At 42.9% G+C, this 18,202-nt stretch overlaps 1 protein-coding gene across 1 annotated transcript in view; it reads right to left on the bottom strand.

Moving 5' to 3' along the window:
* GARS1 (glycyl-tRNA synthetase 1) overlaps positions 1-18,202 on the bottom strand; it is a 29,227-nt gene that overhangs the window by 582 nt on the left and 10,443 nt on the right. Inside the window, exons 6-16 of the mRNA XM_061354789.1 lie at positions 17,140-17,216; positions 15,294-15,439; positions 14,174-14,323; positions 12,639-12,801; positions 11,562-11,726; positions 8,927-9,039; positions 8,235-8,375; positions 6,364-6,449; positions 3,554-3,663; positions 2,116-2,209; positions 997-1,187 (exon numbers count right to left, since the gene is read on the bottom strand). Coding sequence (XP_061210773.1) covers positions 997-1,187; positions 2,116-2,209; positions 3,554-3,663; positions 6,364-6,449; positions 8,235-8,375; positions 8,927-9,039; positions 11,562-11,726; positions 12,639-12,801; positions 14,174-14,323; positions 15,294-15,439; positions 17,140-17,216 — 1,436 coding nt within the window. The remainder of the gene's footprint in view (positions 1-996; positions 1,188-2,115; positions 2,210-3,553; positions 3,664-6,363; positions 6,450-8,234; positions 8,376-8,926; positions 9,040-11,561; positions 11,727-12,638; positions 12,802-14,173; positions 14,324-15,293; positions 15,440-17,139; positions 17,217-18,202) is intronic.

The following is an 18,202-nucleotide window of genomic DNA, read 5'->3' on the forward strand; positions in this document are numbered from 1 at the left end:
CACAACAAGGTTCATACCTGGTAGTGTTATGTTACAGTTTTGGAAGTGAAAGAAAACCTCACACACATCCAAAGGATGCTGTAAGCCAGGATTTAGCTGGCCCTATTTACTAGACCAGCACAAACACCAGCTGCCTTTTCTTTGCTCCTCACAGCACACTGTCATGGTGTGAAGGATCAGCTAGGCAAAACGAGAAAACATGCAGAAATTTTAGGATAACAAAGTTTAGTCTCTGCTGCTCAGCAGTGAGACGTCATCCAGGTGACAGACACAGCTGGCTGCCCTGAGGAATGGGCACTATCTGTCACACTGAATCAAATCCACAGCTGGCTCAGCAGCCCCAGCAATACGGCACCAGTGCTTATGTACAGAGTGAAGCTACATCTCATCTTTGCAGACGGGCACTAACCACCATAGGAAGGTTTGCTATTCCAGTCTCTATTATGGCCCTACTAGCAGAGCATGCTTAGGGCCAGCATGGCTTTTGGGCAGTGGTTCACCAGCTTCTCTGATGCTGCATAAGCAACACTGACAGGAAGCAAAAGCTTTAAGGAGCTATGTCTGAGCCATGCTCTGCCAGCCAGCCAGCCTGAAGCAGTCAAAAATCTCCTGCCTTTTGGTGTCTGTGGATTCAGAGCTCTGCCTTTGAAAGCCAGACACAACCTGTGCATTTACTCAGCAGTCTTCACTTGGTAGGAGGCACTCCGAAAAGCAGTGCAATCAACACAAGGCACTGCACAAGGCATGGCTTTCAAGTAAGATCAACACCTCTGTATCCAAGAAAAACAAAAGCCTCTTCTCACTTCAGCAGCAGGGCCAGCATCTCTCTTCCCTGGGGATTTCTCAGAATAGCTAAATTGCCTGCGAGAGCTGGAGACAGCTCCCGCATACACCAGAGCCACTGCTGGGTCAGAAATAGCAGTTAATGCTCTCCCCTAGCCCGTATGAATCAGGCTCAGCTTCATCAGCAGCCAAACTCATTTGCCTGCCCTTTACCTCGGCTCGGATCTGGCGCATTGAGTCGCGGTCCCTCAGGGTGGCAGTGTGAGGTGTCCGATTAACAGTGTCGAAGTCGATCGTGATCCCGAAGGCCACACCAATCTCGTCAGTCCTGGCATAGCGCCGGCCAATGGATCCAGAGGAATCATCCACCTTGTGAGAGATGCCATTCCTAGTGAGAGCTTCAGCTGCAAAAAGCAGAAAAGGGGGGACCACAAGGGCTTGTTACATACTCAGCAGGCAACACAATCCTAGCAGAGGCCTCCCATATATATTCGCATGGCACACCCTGAAGTGAGGCACCTGCATCCTGGTTTTGAGCAGCACCAGACTCTCAATTTTATTTTGACAAAAGATCCAGTGCTCCAGTCCCTGACAAGACTACAAGCTCAAGCCCACCACATAGGTACCCCGTTACTCTCACTGGATCATGCAACCCTCACCCAAAGAGCAAAGCCATTGACTTCTTAATGACTTCAACCTGTCATTACAGTCCCATGACTCTGCTTTAACTCAAAAACTTGCCAGCCACACACATGGCATATCCAGCATGGGGAAGTGAGGTTCCAAGCAGAACTGATGCCAACAGCAAAAGACACTGCCTGACATACAGCCTATGTTCCTGTCCTTCAGACATGCACTTTCAGATGGTACCACTGGGCATTTTGGATGCTTGGAGGCTCAACAGCTCTGGGACTGGCTCAGTAAATTAGTTGGCCAACAAGAACAAAGAAAAAAAACTTTAATCAAAAAAACCCAAACAATTGTCCTCACCTCCCCCCTCCCAAAAAGAGAAAAGGAACCAAAAAATTACCCCACCCCACCCCCCCTTCTGACAGCTTCTCCTAAGCAGCGGGAAAGATTTCTTTATGACACAGAAGGAAAAAAAGTCTTTTACACTGCAAACCAACATGGGGAAAGGCAGGGAACTGGGGTTTTTGAGACTAGACTGAAGAGATTGATGGATACCCAAGGCTGACTGATAACAACAAACTCAGCTGCTTTGTTTAGTGAGAGCCAGGGGATCCCAATGCCATTTTCTTCCTATAGCACTGAGAAGAAACCTTTCTTCACAGCGTGCATCCCCATCAGGCCCACAGTGCTCAGTACACTTACATAAGTCCTTGACAAAAGGCATGAATTCCTGATTCTGGCTTAGAGGAAGAACGGAGCACTTGAAAGGTGCTACAACAGCTGGGAAGCTGAAGAACTAAGGAAAAAAGGAAAAGCAGAAATTAATACAAGTTTAATGGTTAGACCAGATTCTTAAGAGCTAAGAATATGCTCTGAGGCTGGAGGAAGGGTGACTGATCCAGGGGAGTCACTGGCCTTATATAAGACATTAGGGCAGTAGCACACCAACACCACTGAAGAAAGACTCATTTTCTCCGGCTGTGCTCCATTCCCCCTTCCCTCCATAGAGCTAAACATTATCTTCCACCTGAAGAGGCCTACCAGAACACTGCCTGAAGTAAGTGAACCTCACTTGAATTACAGGAAAATGAAGCGTAGAAGGGACTTCCCAGGAGAACTAGTCTTACGCACAGTCTAAGCCAAACTCGCTGTAAGATTCCCAGAGAAACCCCAAACACATGGAGCATACGCAGCTCAAAGGTTTTCAGAACCCTCCACAGACACCCTCAGATAAATGTGCAAAAAAGGGAGGTAGGGGGAACTGGAAATCTTTCCTGGCAATCAGCAAGGCCTGTAAGGGTACAGAAGCAATGAACTGAGATGCACCACAATAGAGAGGTGCCCAGGCTATGCAGAAAGCAAATGGCTACTAGAAGGAAGTCTGGTATAGATTTCATAAGCATTTTGTGATAGAAAGTCAACTGTGTCCCAACTCTGGGCTCCTGAATCCTGTTCCCTCCACTCATAACTGTATCACATCCTGCGGTAACCAGAAATGCTAAGGAGCATCATTATTTTTCTTTTCAATAAACACAGTCTAGCAGCCAGAAACAACAAACAGGAACCAGCATCAAGTTTACAGCCAGCTTCCCATGGACCAGCAGCAATGGTGCAGAACATGACAGTGTGGGCACTGGCTGGAACAGGCTGTACTCTGTATGTAACACAAAATTCCTTCTGGCCACTGCCACAACAAAGTTCAGGCCAAGATTTTAGGGGTGTCCAGAATCAGAGAAGGTTAAATTTCATTGGGGGACTGAGGAAACAATCAGTCTATTGTCTGTCTTGCTGCAGAGCTGTGGTTCCAGGAAAAGCAACAGAGAAAAAGGAAATACAACACAGAAGAGATGCCTTTCTCTGAGCCATGGGACACTGCCAAGTGTGAATCCAGAAGGAGGAATTTCTCACCCTCCTGCCAGTAGTACAGCGAGAGCCTCATTCACATGCAGCCCCAGAATGTTCTCAGCACGCATGTACGAATGACACGTACGCAGGCAAAACCAGCAATTCAACAGCCCACCTGGGTCTTCCCCTCTCTACTGTGTATTGTGCAGTCCTATTTCAGCCCTGCCCCTGGATGTTAGGGAAAGGCAAATGCCTGCAGCCAGTTAAACTGAGGCCCAGCCATAGTAAAGCTCACCGTTCTCTGCTCGTCTCCTTCCCGGATGTGGAAGGTGTGTTCAAACACGGTGTACATGATCCTCCCAATACCAAATGAGGGTTCAATTACATTTGGGATGATTTCTTCCACTGGAACACAAAAGAATGCACGTCATCATTTAAAAGGAATTTATACACACACACATGCAAAAAAAAAAAAAAGAAATAGGTGTTTACTGAAGCTGCCTTTGTGCTCACAAGCTCCGATTACATAAATATTCCATTCACGTGGAATTAAAAGGTTAAGCGTTTCCCTTCTAAATGCAAATACCTGAAGTAGAGGTTTGGACATAGTCCATGTACAGAATGTATTTAGGCTGTAGAATACAAGTCAAGGCCCCTTCTCTGGCACTGAGAGCAAACAACACTGCAGAACTTCCATACATGCTCAGAAACCCTCTTCCACTTCACAACAGTGAAGCCTCATCTAAACTGTTCACTAGAACAGCTGCTTGCTCCACACCACACCACAAACTAGGTCCAGGCATTGTCTCGAAGCGTGCTCTTTGGCATAGACCAAAAGTGTTCCAAGGAATATGACAGCAATTAAACAGCCTGCATAATGGCAGGGTAATGCTACATCCCTGGCCCACTTTGGTTTAATGTACAGACATAGCCTCAGTATCCAGGAGTCTGAGTAGAGAACTGTGGAGCTTTAGATAAAACTCAAATTACAAAGACTCCCTCTGTATTCTTGAGTCGTTTTTCTGCCTGCTTCAGTGCTGCTAACTGCCCTATTCTCAATCAGTCTGCAACGTATCACAAGAGTGAGAAAGAATAAGGATCAACTATTTAGTGTTTGCAGAAAATTCTCAGAAGATGTAATGTGCTGTGCTGTTATATACCCATCATTCTCTCCAGTACTTGGCATGTATCTGTCAAAGAGGCTTCTTCCTCTTCCTCTCTTCTGTGTATGAAAGGAGCTCAATGGACAGCTGCCTTACTCAGGGCAGCTTTTTAGAAAAAACTCAGATAGATAATGTGGAAGAAACAACAGTTACAGGCATTAGCTGCTTTTGAAAATCAAAGGCAGCATCCATCTCTCCAGCACAAGTGGGTCATGCTTCCCACCCTGTGTGCCTAGGAAGCCAATCCTTCTCAATTAAGTACCTAACCTGGGGTGAGGCTTTACCTACCAAAAGAATCACAAAATTGTTGGGGTTGGAAGGGACCTTAAAGCTCATCAAGTTCCAACCCCTCTGCCACAGGCAGAGTCACCTTCTACTAGACCAGGTTGCTCCAAGCCCCCTCCAATATGGCCTTGAGCACTGCCAGGGATGGGGCAGCCACAGCCTCTCTGGGCAACCTGTGCCAGGGCCTCACCACCCTCACAGTAAAGAACTTCTTCCTAAAATCTAATCTAAATCTCCCCTCTTTCAATTTAAAGCCATTCCTCTTTGCCCCATCCCCTACATGCCCTTGCCAAAAGCCACTCTTCAACTTTCTTCTTGGTCCCTTTGGGTACTGGAAGCTGCTCTAAAGTCTCCCTGGACCCCTCTCTTCTCCAGATTGAACAACCCCAACTCTTTCAGCCTGTCTCCATAGAAAAAGTGCTCCAGGCCTCAAACCACCTTTGGACTTGCTATACCAGGTCCACGTCCTTCTTATATTGGAGGCCTCAGAGCTGGACAAAGTAGAAGATGGTCTTGTTTTATTTGCACTGAGCAACCAGTTTGCAAGAGAAGAGAGGGAAACTATAAGCTTTGCCTTCTGCTTGCAGACAGAAGCCAAATCGCCAAACGTACCAACTTCAAGGAAAACCAGCAATGAGATTCTGCGTACTGGTGCCCAGCAATACTACAATCACTGCAAGTTACAACTCTGATTTATTCTTTGAAGTGACAAAGCAAAGCCTTGCACAGCAGCAGCACATGCTGACTTAAAGATACCTGGACATCTTAAAGGCTCAGAAGCTGCAAGAACAAATATATTCTGCACATGCTGTAAGTTGCTTTACTCCATCCTAGGAGCATTTATCATGTTCTCAAACTAGGGCAGGATGATTCACTAGTTACAGTACGAACTCGGGAAAAAACTACCTCAGTCTCCAGCTCTGTCAAAGACTTCCCAAACGACCTTGGGTGAGGCGCTTACAGAGCTGGCTGGAAAGACAAGACTTATTTGAGGAACTAAATCCATGCAATATGGCAAGTTACCTTTCTAGCCCCATTTCCCGTATGAGGACAAAAACTCTATGGAGATGCAGTCACTGACCAAAGCTGATGTGATTACTAACAAAGGAACTGACTGGACTTCTCACCTTAAAGAGCCTGGTCTTTAAGCTGATGAGCTGGCAGTTGCCAGAAGATCTGGCTCCAGGTGGCAAAGTGACAACAGGAGCTCTGAGCACAGAGAGCTGCCCACAGCCTGACCAACAGACTGCCACAACCCAGCTGCTGCACTGTAATGGACTTAGATGGAAGTTCCCAAAGCTGGTGGACCTTCCCCAGCTCCTCCATCACGACAGCAGCTGGGTCTTAGCACCCCGTAGAGCCTTACAAATCCTAGAATATTCAACTGAAGCAGCATCAATAATATGCTACCCGAAGCCTACTGAATGAGTTACTGAGCAGATCAGGCAAGAAGCAGGCAGACAGGCCTGCATCAATGGTCACTGAAATGCCACTGCTGTGTGAAAGCTTTACAACTCTCTTAAATTGTCAGATTTCAAGGAAATAACATATGGCATTTTTCCTGTGCCCTGGTACAATGCTAATAAAGTTCACTTTAAAAGTGTATCCCAAGCTGCCTCGTATTTTTAATGATCAAACAACAAAGACACAAATTTACCGTGTAATGTTTTCTGAAATCTCTTCACAGTAACCATGTCCTTTGTTAACTTAAAAGTTTTCCCTTCAGTTTCAACAGTGAATTCCCTGCAAAGGAAAAAGAAGTCACTTAAAAGCTGCAGCAATAAATAAAAAAGTTACATTTCCTTAACTGCTTTGGTTGGTTGACTTTTAAGAGTGGGACAACAGAAGCCAGAACAAACCTCAAAGACCAAAGAAACATGTGGCATACCTATTCAAAGAAATCTTTGTTAACAATAAATGTACATTTACATTAAAAGCAGCCATTTTCATAATCACAGTGAATTTAATTGTGGTTAACAGCCTGACAGAAACTCAGGTGGGAAATGGAATAATCTCAGAATGAAGCAGATACACCAAAAGAAAAAAGGGAGACGCACAAAATGGGCACTTGCTTGCACACTGTACATCTTGTTTAGTGACTTCTCATGAAAACTGAGCTATGTCAGAAGGTATCCTGCATTTTCACAGACACCAGACTAAGGGGAGGATACAGCAGTTATTTTATTGCTTATTTCTAAAGCTTCTGATAGTACGGTCTTCATACTACTTCTTGCCGCTTGCTAGCTTGCAACTAGCACACACTCCTTGCTAAGGAGAATTTAGGCTGTATTAACCCATCCACTTATAGGAAGCAAACGTCTGTTATTATCCATGCTAACGGAAAACTACCACCAGTGGATTTATGCAAACACGGTCATACAAAAGGCAAGTCTAGCATGCTGACACAGTCAGCATGTGTAATCAGGAATGGTAACCTTGCTGAAGCACTCAGATAGGTGTTATATAAAAAAACACATTTAAAAATAAAGTGTGTGCTAATCACCTGCATTCTGACCCACTATTAAATGAGATGAAGGCTTTGCTCTGAATACAGCTACAACTAGATGCTGAATTTAAACAACAGGTATGATTTCCAGTCCACTATCAATTCAAACCTGAGATACTGCTTGTAACTCATCTATTGAATAATTTCAATGGGATTCTGGATGCATTACGTTCACTTTGTTCCGGCTTTGATGTGTGTACACATCATCATCTTCTGCAGCAGTTTCTCTCCCTGTTCTGAGTGATGCTATTTCTTCTACACTTTCAAATTTATAGAAATGTAAAAGAAATCCTAGCTCAGAGAAAAAAAAAAAAAAGTAAATATTAACCACTCTGGAATGTATTCACTGTACCGTTTCAAACAGGAAATGAAGTTAGTTTTTCATTACTGCACCATTAGCCTTCTCATAACATACAGTTGTTGGCCTGCTTTAGTCAAATGTAACAGCTGTAGAGACATCTTACATTGTTCCTACGTGTGTTAGGAATACACACAGACAGGTGAAAGAAAAACCTACGAATTGCTGCCCGAAGAAACCAAAGGCTTGTAACAGGTCCTAAAGCATATCACTAAACACTGGAGAACACTCACGTAAGTTTTGGTTCTCATTAAACTATTTTGTTCCACCATTCACAGAATTTATTAATTTTTAAATTAAGCTCAAAACCATCTGCCAGTCCTGGTCAACTCTCAAACCAGAGCAGGGAAGGAGGTAACCACTTCTCATTTCCCTGAAGAATCTCTCTTATGTGATGATCCTACTAAATCCAGAAGCTCATTCCCTTACAAGTAAGTATTTGAATACCATGGTTACTCATCTACAAGTGTATATCAAGAAATATGTTGATGGATGGCAAGCAATGACTTGGTGGAAGGGACAACACTAAAACATTTCAGCTAATCCACTCAGCCTGCTCTCAAGAGGAAGCTGGTTTCAGGAGACTCAAATCAATCCAGCAGCTTTTTTGGGATCCTCAACAGAGGTGTCAGAGAAGGGTAACAAACACACACAGCTAGCTCACCCTTTCTCGTTAAGCAGTTGCTCCATCTCAGTGACGTAACACTCATCACAGACTGAAAGGTATTCCATCACCACCTTTGCATCCTTCTTATAAGCTTTGCCAATGGCTCCCTTATTTGCCTCAAACTGAACAATGTTGACTGTTCTGTACAAGGTAGTCAAGGAGTTTGAGATGACAGAAAGCAGGGCCTGGTTCTGGTCCTAGTTAAAGCTAATTGCTACACAACACAAAGAAATCTCCTCCATTACTGGATTAAGGAACTTCACAACAAGAGAGGAAAGGAATAATAAAAAATCCTGAAGGGCAGAAGGTCACAAATTTTTAAAGAAAGCAATTTGTTTTTACAAGTACAGTTAGCAGCAAAACCATGGAATGATGTGGAATAACCTGGGATAGTAATCCTATTTTCACATTTAAACCATGCAAACAAGCAGACTGTGAACAGTGAAAACAGGGCATAGCATTAAGCTAGAAAAAACTAAGCACAATAGTAAATCCCCTTTGTTGACCTGAGTAAAGTCACCCACAAGCTCAATTCTTTGAAAGTTACTTCCCGCAGTCATGCTGGTCCATAGCTCTAGGTTTCCCTGTTAAATTTACAGATGTAACTTAAAATAGAGCTACACAGCTCTCCAAGACATCTCACTGGTAAATCACTTTTCACTTTAAGAGAATTTGGCTTATTCTGAAAGGATATAGGTTCTTTGAGATGCTTCTCAGCTACAAGAGGAACTTTGGTGGCACGGGCATGGCAGGAGAGGTCATAGCAGGAACGATCAGCACACCCAACGATCTCAATCCAACCCTGAAAAAACAAAATCATAAGCTTTCACTAACTCACATTTTTGTTCACTTAACCATCAAATATGTTTATACACCCTTAAGCCCTCCTGCTGCTACGACTGTTTTTTCTACATAATTAGCTCTGTTACAGTAAGCAGCCTCACTCACTGCTCCTTCATTTAAATGATTTCATTCATTTCCAGAGGAAATGATCAGTTATCTAACCAGTGTCTGTGTTCAGGGGCAGGTTTTCCACATGGCTTGACAGAACACACAACTGTGCCAACAGCTTGGGGCTGGGACTAGGGCAGATAGTTCCATCACTCACATGCTATAGGCACCGAGACATCATGCCTTCAGGGTGCTGGTGCTCTGCAAGTATGGAACAGCCAGCAGGCAATCAGCCACATCAGAATGGCCAAGAGCCTGGCTTATGAGACACAGACCATATGCAAGGGAAGTACTTCTTCTGACATTTGGCCAAGTTGGACAGGATTTGGAGCAACCTGGTCTAGTGGAAGTTGTCCCTTCCTGGTAGGGGAATTAGAACTAGATGATCCTTAAGGTCCCTTCCAACCCAAACCATTCTGTAATTCTATGATTTCAGTAGGTATGGCAACAAGGAATCTCAAAACACCATTCATGGACATGGAACTGATGAAGCCTTCTAAAACTTGCAGCAAACCTGGATTTTCTAAAAGGCAATCCTGTATAAGAAAAGACACATCCATTCACTCTGTCACGTGGACACACAAGCAGTCAGATAACTGTGTGGTTTTCCAGTCTGCGGTGATATAGCAGGGTATCAGAAAAGGTACGTGAAAGGAAGAAATCCCTGTGCTTGAAAAATTATGGTGTTCCAGAACATACTGGGGAATTTTTATGCCGTTAGGGTACTGCAGCTACTTCTCAGGAAACACAAAATACAAGTTTATATAATTAACTTTATATAATGGATTTTAAGTTATTCAGAGCAGTTAACTACTTACTACTGAGTGCTGCACATTGCTATAAACATTTTTGGTCAGTGTTGAGTGACAAACCAAAGCATGAGTGTAACTCATGAGGTGTTTTTGTCTTACCCCTGATATTGCTGTCTTCAATTCTGGGTTAGGCTGTATGTCAGGACATACTGCTTTGTGTGTGTTGTCCTGACCCGTGACAAGGCTTGCCAAGTCTATTAGTCATACCTACATAGTGTGGCCCACACATGTCCAGCCTTCTTTGGGCTGGCTGGGAAGAGAGACTGTGCATTTATGGAAGTCAGCTATCTAGATTCAGAGGAAGCCATTTCTACAGATCTTTTATCTATGAAGACAAAACACTCATCTGAGCTGCAGGAATTTGTTTTCTAGTCTAAGTTTGATAGAATTTTACTGGCTGCTATTCTTCTATACAGCTGTAATGAAACATCACTATCAGTAAGTCTGCTCCAGCTCCTCAGATGAAGTGGGGGGAGTGTGCATGAACAACCCAACAAAAATCTGACACAAAGCCCACCAACCACACAGAACCTCACCCCTAGGTTGTAGAAGATTCTTCCTGGCCATAAATAAGGCTGTCTGAACCACTTGAACCTTTGTGCCCTGTGTGGGCACTTTTGGGCTGAACATGCTACCATTTTGGCTACCAATCCAGTCAGGACCATGGATGGCGTCACCCATGTAAGGGTCCCTGCAATGTCACAGGCTAGCCCCACAGACTTCAGCAAAATCCCTTCAGTCTTCCAACCCTTACTGGAACCAGGCCCCCCAGAGTTCTCTAGACATTTTCAGAAACCTGCAGGTACCCCAGAACCCTTGGAAAGGCTAACCAGGCAGAAGAACATATGCTGCCTATACATATCCTTTTTCTTTTTTAACTCAGATTTGACCGAAAAAGTAGATTCAGTGCCCTTGAAGAAGGGAATGACTTCATAATCAATGAAGCCTAGTTATCATACCTTCTAAGACATTCCTTATTGCAAACAAATCACTAAAGGTGTGAACAGCCCTTAAGGACTCAGCAGGAAGATAAAAAATCCTTGGGAATTTTTTCTCCCAGCACCAGCTGTCTGAACTGGCAGGAGTGAACTCATTTCTCACAGCTTGGAAATAGGAAAGGAAAAGCAAGCATTCAAGCAGGAAGGAATCTATCTTGCAATAACACCTATAGCAAAACAAATCCTTCTCCACTGCTATTACAGGGGTTATACTCTTTGGAAAGCACCAGGAATTGGTTTCTTTTAATTCCAAATAAAATTAAACCATTGAAAAGCCCCCAGGCAACTTCAGGCTCCAGCAAAAGGGTCTGAATCATGGACCTACAAAGAAGTGTGAACAGTTCATGAACTGTGTAAGCTCACTGCGGGGAGCTGACCTGTCCTCTTAGCCCTGGATTCAGAATATTTCCACTGCAGTAAGCGTGTTCATACCAACGTGGGACTGGACAGAAACATCACTCGCAGTCCTAGCTTTTAAAATCAAGAAATATAACAGAGCCCCTTCCTAAACTATCAAGAGATCTGACAGGGAGTGCTGCTTGCTGCCTCACTTTATCACTTACATATGACGTTTTGGACTCTGCATCCCAGCAGTCACAGGCATAATGAGCCATTTCATTCTCCATATGCTGTCGGAAGCGCAGCTTCTCAGGGGATACACCGACCTTTGTAAGGAAGAGGTAGATTCTGCCAATGAAGTAACCCAGAACAGAGTTATTGATCACACCCTGGAAAGGGAAAAAGCAAGAAAAAAAAACAACAAACCAAACAAATATTAATTCCTAAGGAAGCAAAGTCATGTTTTGTTTTACTTCTGCAGACAACCTGACATGTTACAGAGAGAACTTCTTGCCTGTGATAAAGTAATATGTATCCCCTGAAATTATTACATCTTTTCAAATTCACCTACTGCCACTGGCAGTTATCTCTGCCTGAACAGAATAGTAAATTCTTAAGGATTCATCACTATCTCTGAAAAATCTACTTGAAAATACCCTGCTGTATGCAACAACACAGTCACTGATATTGTGACAGTCCATGGGAACTGCAGTTATGACTCAAGACTCCACAACAATTGTACCCTACAGTTCACAGCTGCAATATAACAGAGGAGTGGTATTCTCTCTTGTTATTGCTGGTTTGATTTTTTGTTTGTTTTGTTCTTTTGGGTTTTTTTTAATTTATTTTAAATTAGGCTTTTTTTGGAGGGGATGTTGTTTTTGTGTTTCTTTTTTATTTTGGCATTTTGAGGGGAACGGGGTGGAGAGGGCCGGTAAACCAACTCATAATTTGCATACATGAAGAATTAGGTAGTGAAACCCCAACCTGCAAGCCATGTACTGATGGCAGTCAGCAGCTGAGTGTTAGGTTCCCAGCCACTGCTGAGCCTTTGGCAGAGTATTCCTTACTATTCTTCTCCCACTAGGTAAGTGTGAAGCTTAACCTCTAACCCCTATCCCATCACCACCTGCAGCCTTTCATTACTGGTAACAAGGGCTAGGCTTGGATTGCAGTCACTGAATTCACTGGAGAGAACTGGGAGCAAGTCCCAGCTGGCACCAACACAACAGTTTGTAATTTAGCCATCAGAGCCATTTTCAAAAGAGCAAGCTCCATGTGCTTGCAAAAAGAATAGTTACCTGTTGGACCGCATCTCCCAGCCGCATTAAATGGGCAGACTGCCCGCTGACCTGGGCCTTGGAAGAGTACAGAAGGATGTTGAGATCTGCCACATTCTGAAACTTGGGATGATTCTTCTCACTGGGATCCACAAAGTGCTCAATTTCTGCCATGGTGAATTCCCTAACAGAAACACAAACAAACATATGTATTAAATACGTTATATGTTAGCACAGCCCCTCTAAGAAATGATTATGCTTTAGCCTCTCACAAGCAAGTCAGTAAAGACATATGCAAACCCAGGGCCAAGACAATGTATATAGACTGGAACATGAACCAGTCTCAACACTGGACTTAAGTTTCATCTTCAAATTCCTAATAAAACTTTCTACAAATTCACCTAGAGATCTCCAGACCACAGTTATCACCACTGTGATTCAGAGCAGGCAACACCACCTTCAGAAATGCTTCCAGAAGTTCTCTGGAATTTTTCCAGACTGCTGTGATGCCCGTATTAGAAGGATACATTTCCTACAGGGTCAATGGAGACTAATCCACTGATTAATTCAGTAGCTTTAATGCATATCAGAGATGCCCAAAATAGCCCAGATGAGGTGATAATTTCTTGAAGACAACAGTGATTCAGCAATGGTGTACATTCTGGTTTAAGACTTGCCTTTAATATATCTATACTCATACATTGAATCTTGGTCTTCTTGTTTGAAATCACTTTACATTGAATTAGCTTGTTACCAAGAACCTTTAAAAAAGCTCTAGGTAATCATTAATTTTAAATCATGGGCATCAGGATGTAATTTTCTATGATAGTATAATAACAGTCTCCAGTAAATGTGTCACAAGCATATAATTTATATTTGACTGCAAATGCATTTCAATGAGAAAAGTTCCCATTTCCAGATGTGCAAAAGAGAACAGGACTCTTTGGGAAAATTCCAGAGTTCCCTTAGTGCTAATGAGGCCACGGCCTCTCAGTGACATTTACGGCACCATATTAATCAATTACCAAGTTTGCAGCACATACTGCCTGTGTGAACAGAAGAACCACACTGACTGTGCACAGGAGTTCTTGCTCCAAATTACAGTGCTGTTCAGAACAGTTCAGTTAAAACACAGACATTATCCTTAACCAAATACTGCTGAAAGGTCGATCATGTTTTGCGTCCAGGTTTTGGTTTTAAAATAAATCACATGAATGTAATTAAATAAGCAAAGCTACATGTCCTGTTGAGAACAAAGATATCCTTTAATATGATTCATTTAGACTATGATGGAAGCCCGATTTTGGTAGTAAAACTGAGTTTAATCTAGGTGGTTTTAACACAACAGCTATTTCAGAGACCTTACTTCTCAAGCTTACACAGAATTCTGTCGTTAAAACCTTATGTATATGAGCTCGTCTGTGAATCCAAGACTCACTAGACACATTTTCAGGAGCCTTCTGAGAGATGGCACCAAAGGGAAACACTCATATACAAACACTGGAACAAAATGGAGGTGATACCTGCTCCCAGGTAACAGAGGAAATTTGCAGTACCTCACTCTGATAAGGCCGGAGCGGGGTGATATTTCATTTCTGAAGGAGTTTCCAATCTGAGCAGCAGCAAAAGGAAGTTTGCCTTGGTTAAACTCCAGAAGACGTTTGAAGTTAAGGAATATTCCCTGTGCAGTTTCTGGCCTCAGATAGCTAAAAAGGAGATGGGGGAGATTTAAAAATCAGGAAGGTGAAAGGGTCGGGAAACAGTGAGAGAAACAAAACCACAGCTACTACAAAGCTTGAAGATAGTATTTTTGTTTTCAAATCTTTTAACTCCAGACATGAAACAATGAAGTAATAGACTTCGGGGGGAAATAAACAAGCATCATCTGCAGCCTGAACACAGCATTCCATAGCTGCTCCCATAAGTAAACTGGATGACTTGGCTGCTTCTGAGATGCAAGCACGGAATGCAAAAAGGTGTCTGAATAAAATACAGTGACCTGTGACAAATGTGGATTTTGGAGGCAAACCACGACTGCAGCTCTGCTCTTAAACAAATTGTGAAATGGCTTTAGTGTAAGGCCCTTACAACCCTTACAGTGATTTAAGATTTCCACAGAGAATACTACCTACACAGACTATTTCATGTACTACACTGGAGATCACATACTACATGTATCTCAGATGCCATCGAAAAGCACACACAAGAATCAGATTCTTCACTCTTCAGGGGAGTTTAGTTTCAAGACCCCAACTCAAGACAACAGTGTCTACATTCTCACACTAACCATAGACACTTAGTAAATGATGCTACCACTAGATCACACTGCTAGGTAACTTCATCTTGAAACAGGTACAATGAAGCAGGTTCCCTACTGCCACTGACAATGGCAGACCCAGTGTTAACTGTTTCTATGGAAACTACTCCAGCCACCAAGGGCACAGCTGTGATCTACACAATCTGGCTGCTTCAAGTATTCTCATGATTCTGCAACAGCTCCTTGCTTCTCCTGCCTTTCACCAAGAGCACAGGGAATGCTAACCTGCCAGAGGACTGGGACTGAAAGGCAGGAAAGGCTACTCAAGAAGAAATTTCCTATTTCCGTCCTGCTGAGACTTCATTTTTATTCCGAGGGATCTAGGAAAAAGGAAGGGTGTGAGCAGCATGAGTACCTACCCAGGCATGTTTCCTCCAGGACCAATGGAGGTCTTGAACATCAGATTGAAAGAAACAGGAGGGGACAGGTCATTCCCAGTGATAGGTGATTTCACATTGTAGTTCACAAAGAGATCTGCAAGTTCTTGCTGGCCATAATTGTCCAACTAGTATCAAAACACAGGAGAATTATTTTAATTACTGGACAAAATAACAAATTAATTATGTCCTCTTCCTCTTTTGCTTAGCATGATCCACAGCTCTGAATCACCTGCCCAAAATATTCCCTTTTAACCTAAATTTTCAAGTTTGAACCAGTAATAGAAGAACACAGGGCACATCTGTAAACCCATTTTAGTAACACAGGTCCACGACTCAGTCATACCACAGGAACTCGGAAACCTAGATAGAAATGCAAACAGCAAGCATAACAGTGGGAGTAAAGCAGAAGAAAAGTCATGGGGACTACACCACCACCCACCAGTAGCTTCTTTTGAACAGTTTCAGCTAAAACATGAGGAGCACTGTGCTGGGAATGAAAAAAAAATAAAATAGAGCAGTAAGAGCAGAAAGCAGAAATTTCTGCAGCGCTTTGTCTGCATTCATTTCTCTTTCAGCTGCTGCATGAAATACAATATTCAAGCTATGTTTTAGAGGTGTTCTGCATTTTAGTTGAATAGAGCAAATCTGCAGCACAGGGCTTCTTAGTGAAAGATTTTTCCATTTGTTCTGAAAACAACTTGATAATGACTTCGATGCTTTCACAAGCGGGATAATGTCAGCCCATCCCAGCAACCTACTTTCCCCTTTTTCTGGAAGATGGGAATCAAGCAGTAGTAGAATCACAGATCTAACTGCAACCTAACCACACAACAGCCATGATTTCTGGCACTGTTCTGTGCATTTATGTACTAACCTTTCGCGTAATACATTTAGATGTTATTTCTAGACTTAAGTACCATAAAGGATCTATACTGAATAGTACAGCAATGATTTAACACTCGAAGTTAAAATTAAATAAGCTGTTTCTAGCACTAATTGTCATAATCTTTTATGTATCAGAGAAAACTCAAGACAGGAGACAAACGGAGTTTATTAATAGAGAGAAACCCCTGAAGGATGGTCTAAGTTCAGTTTTGTAGTGTGGAAAACCTAATGACAGCTACTCAGCAATATGATACAGTGAAAAATATAAGTTGCTCTTTCTGGAAGGAAACATTCTGGAAGCATTTATCCTAGAAGTCATGATGACAAATATTAAAAACAAAGAAAAAAAAAAAGGCAAATATCTGTATAGCTGCTCAGGAATGTCAGCCTGGAGCACCAGCTATTCTCATAGGTAAACACAGGAAAAGCTGTGCGGGGTGCTCAAGACAGAGGGACAAATCTCAAGTGCTTCAAAGCCAAGACAACTTTAAAACACAGCAATTCACTGCTAAGCTGATTCAGGAGAACCCTGACAAAACTTCTTATCCATCTCTCTTCCTTTGTATCATAATACTGCAGTGAGGGATTTACAAAGGTAAAGGGGGTACTCAGAAGAAACAGGCCTTTTTCCAGGGTGTGAATCTCCAAGGACAGAGGTTCGGCCCTACCAATCCAACATTCAAGAGACAATTATGATAGCAATAACTCTCCAGAACAGCAGAAGGAAGGACATGTGATTACCCAGCAAGTTTACAGTATTTATTAATGAGCAAGTTTTCAGTATTTAGGAGCATGTACAGCCCAAAATGTCTTTCTGAGGTAAAGACTTCTGAGCACCTTCAGAGACACAGAAGGGACACTACCTCTGGACTTGGCATATTACGCTTCCTCTGCTACACACACATCCCTGAAGCATTCACCTCCCCATGCAAGCACCTACCTGTGTTAGAACATTTTCCATTTCTGCCTTTTTCTCTGCTGTGCACTTCTTGTCAGACATAAGCTTTTGCAGGTGAGCTGCAAGCAAGAAACATATGTAGTGAGTTTATACTGCAACCCCATCACTGACCCCAATTGAAAGCTTGACAAATCAGGAAGCTCTTCCAGTGTAAGTGTATGTCTACCAGTTGTCACTAGTGTCTGTCAAGGTAATTTCACTCATGTCCTCAGGGCAAGGCTCATCAGCAGTTCACTGTAGGTGTGCCACAAGGAAAACAACAGGTCTTTAGTTTCTTTCCAATACTTCTTCCTCTAAAGCCAAACATTGTCTTTGTAGTCCCTTTCTCCTTTTCTTTCTATACAGACTGGAAATTAAAAGCAACATCTGATCCTGAGCTAGCAAGGCTAATTTTATCCAAATGCACTCAAAGGCACATACTGAGTTGGTACAGTAAGGTTAGACGGCATCCCACTTTAAAGCACAACATCCTCCCTGAGATACAAATGCCAAGACTTCCCACTTTCATTTGCAAAACACAGACTTTTTAGTGACAGCAGCTGCAGGTGGCTGCTCACCAGTGATGGGCTGCAGATGAGACAAGGACACTCTTGTTTCTAATGCTGTTCAGCGTGCAAAGCAGGAAGAAGTTAGATGGGCTTCTGGGTTGTGTTTTTTTTAATGAAGCAAAAAATTAAACTGAATATTATGAAAGCAGCTTTATGCTAATATAGACTGTTCTACATACTTAAGTTCCAAGGAAAAGGCTAGAAAACTGGAGAGCACAACCCACTTAAACCTAGGACAGAACAACCCTTTCACAATGGAGCTGTACAGGAGAAAGTTTTCTAATAGGTTTCTTACTTAGAATCATAGAGTAGTTAGGGCTGGAAAGGACCTTAAGATCATCTAGTTCCAACCCCCCTGCCATGAGCAGGGACACCTCACACAAAACCATGACACCCAAGGCTTTGTTCAACCTGGCCTTGAACACCAACAGGGATGGAGCATTCACAACCTCCCTGGGCAACCCATTCCAGTGCTTCACCACCCTCACAGTAAAGGA

This window comes from Neopsephotus bourkii, unplaced genomic scaffold, assembly GCF_033783945.1.
Source record: "Neopsephotus bourkii isolate Nb327-2 ecotype Australia unplaced genomic scaffold, CSIRO-AGI_Nbou_v1 NB_745, whole genome shotgun sequence".
Classification (NCBI taxonomy): Eukaryota; Metazoa; Chordata; class Aves; order Psittaciformes; family Psittacidae; genus Neopsephotus; species Neopsephotus bourkii.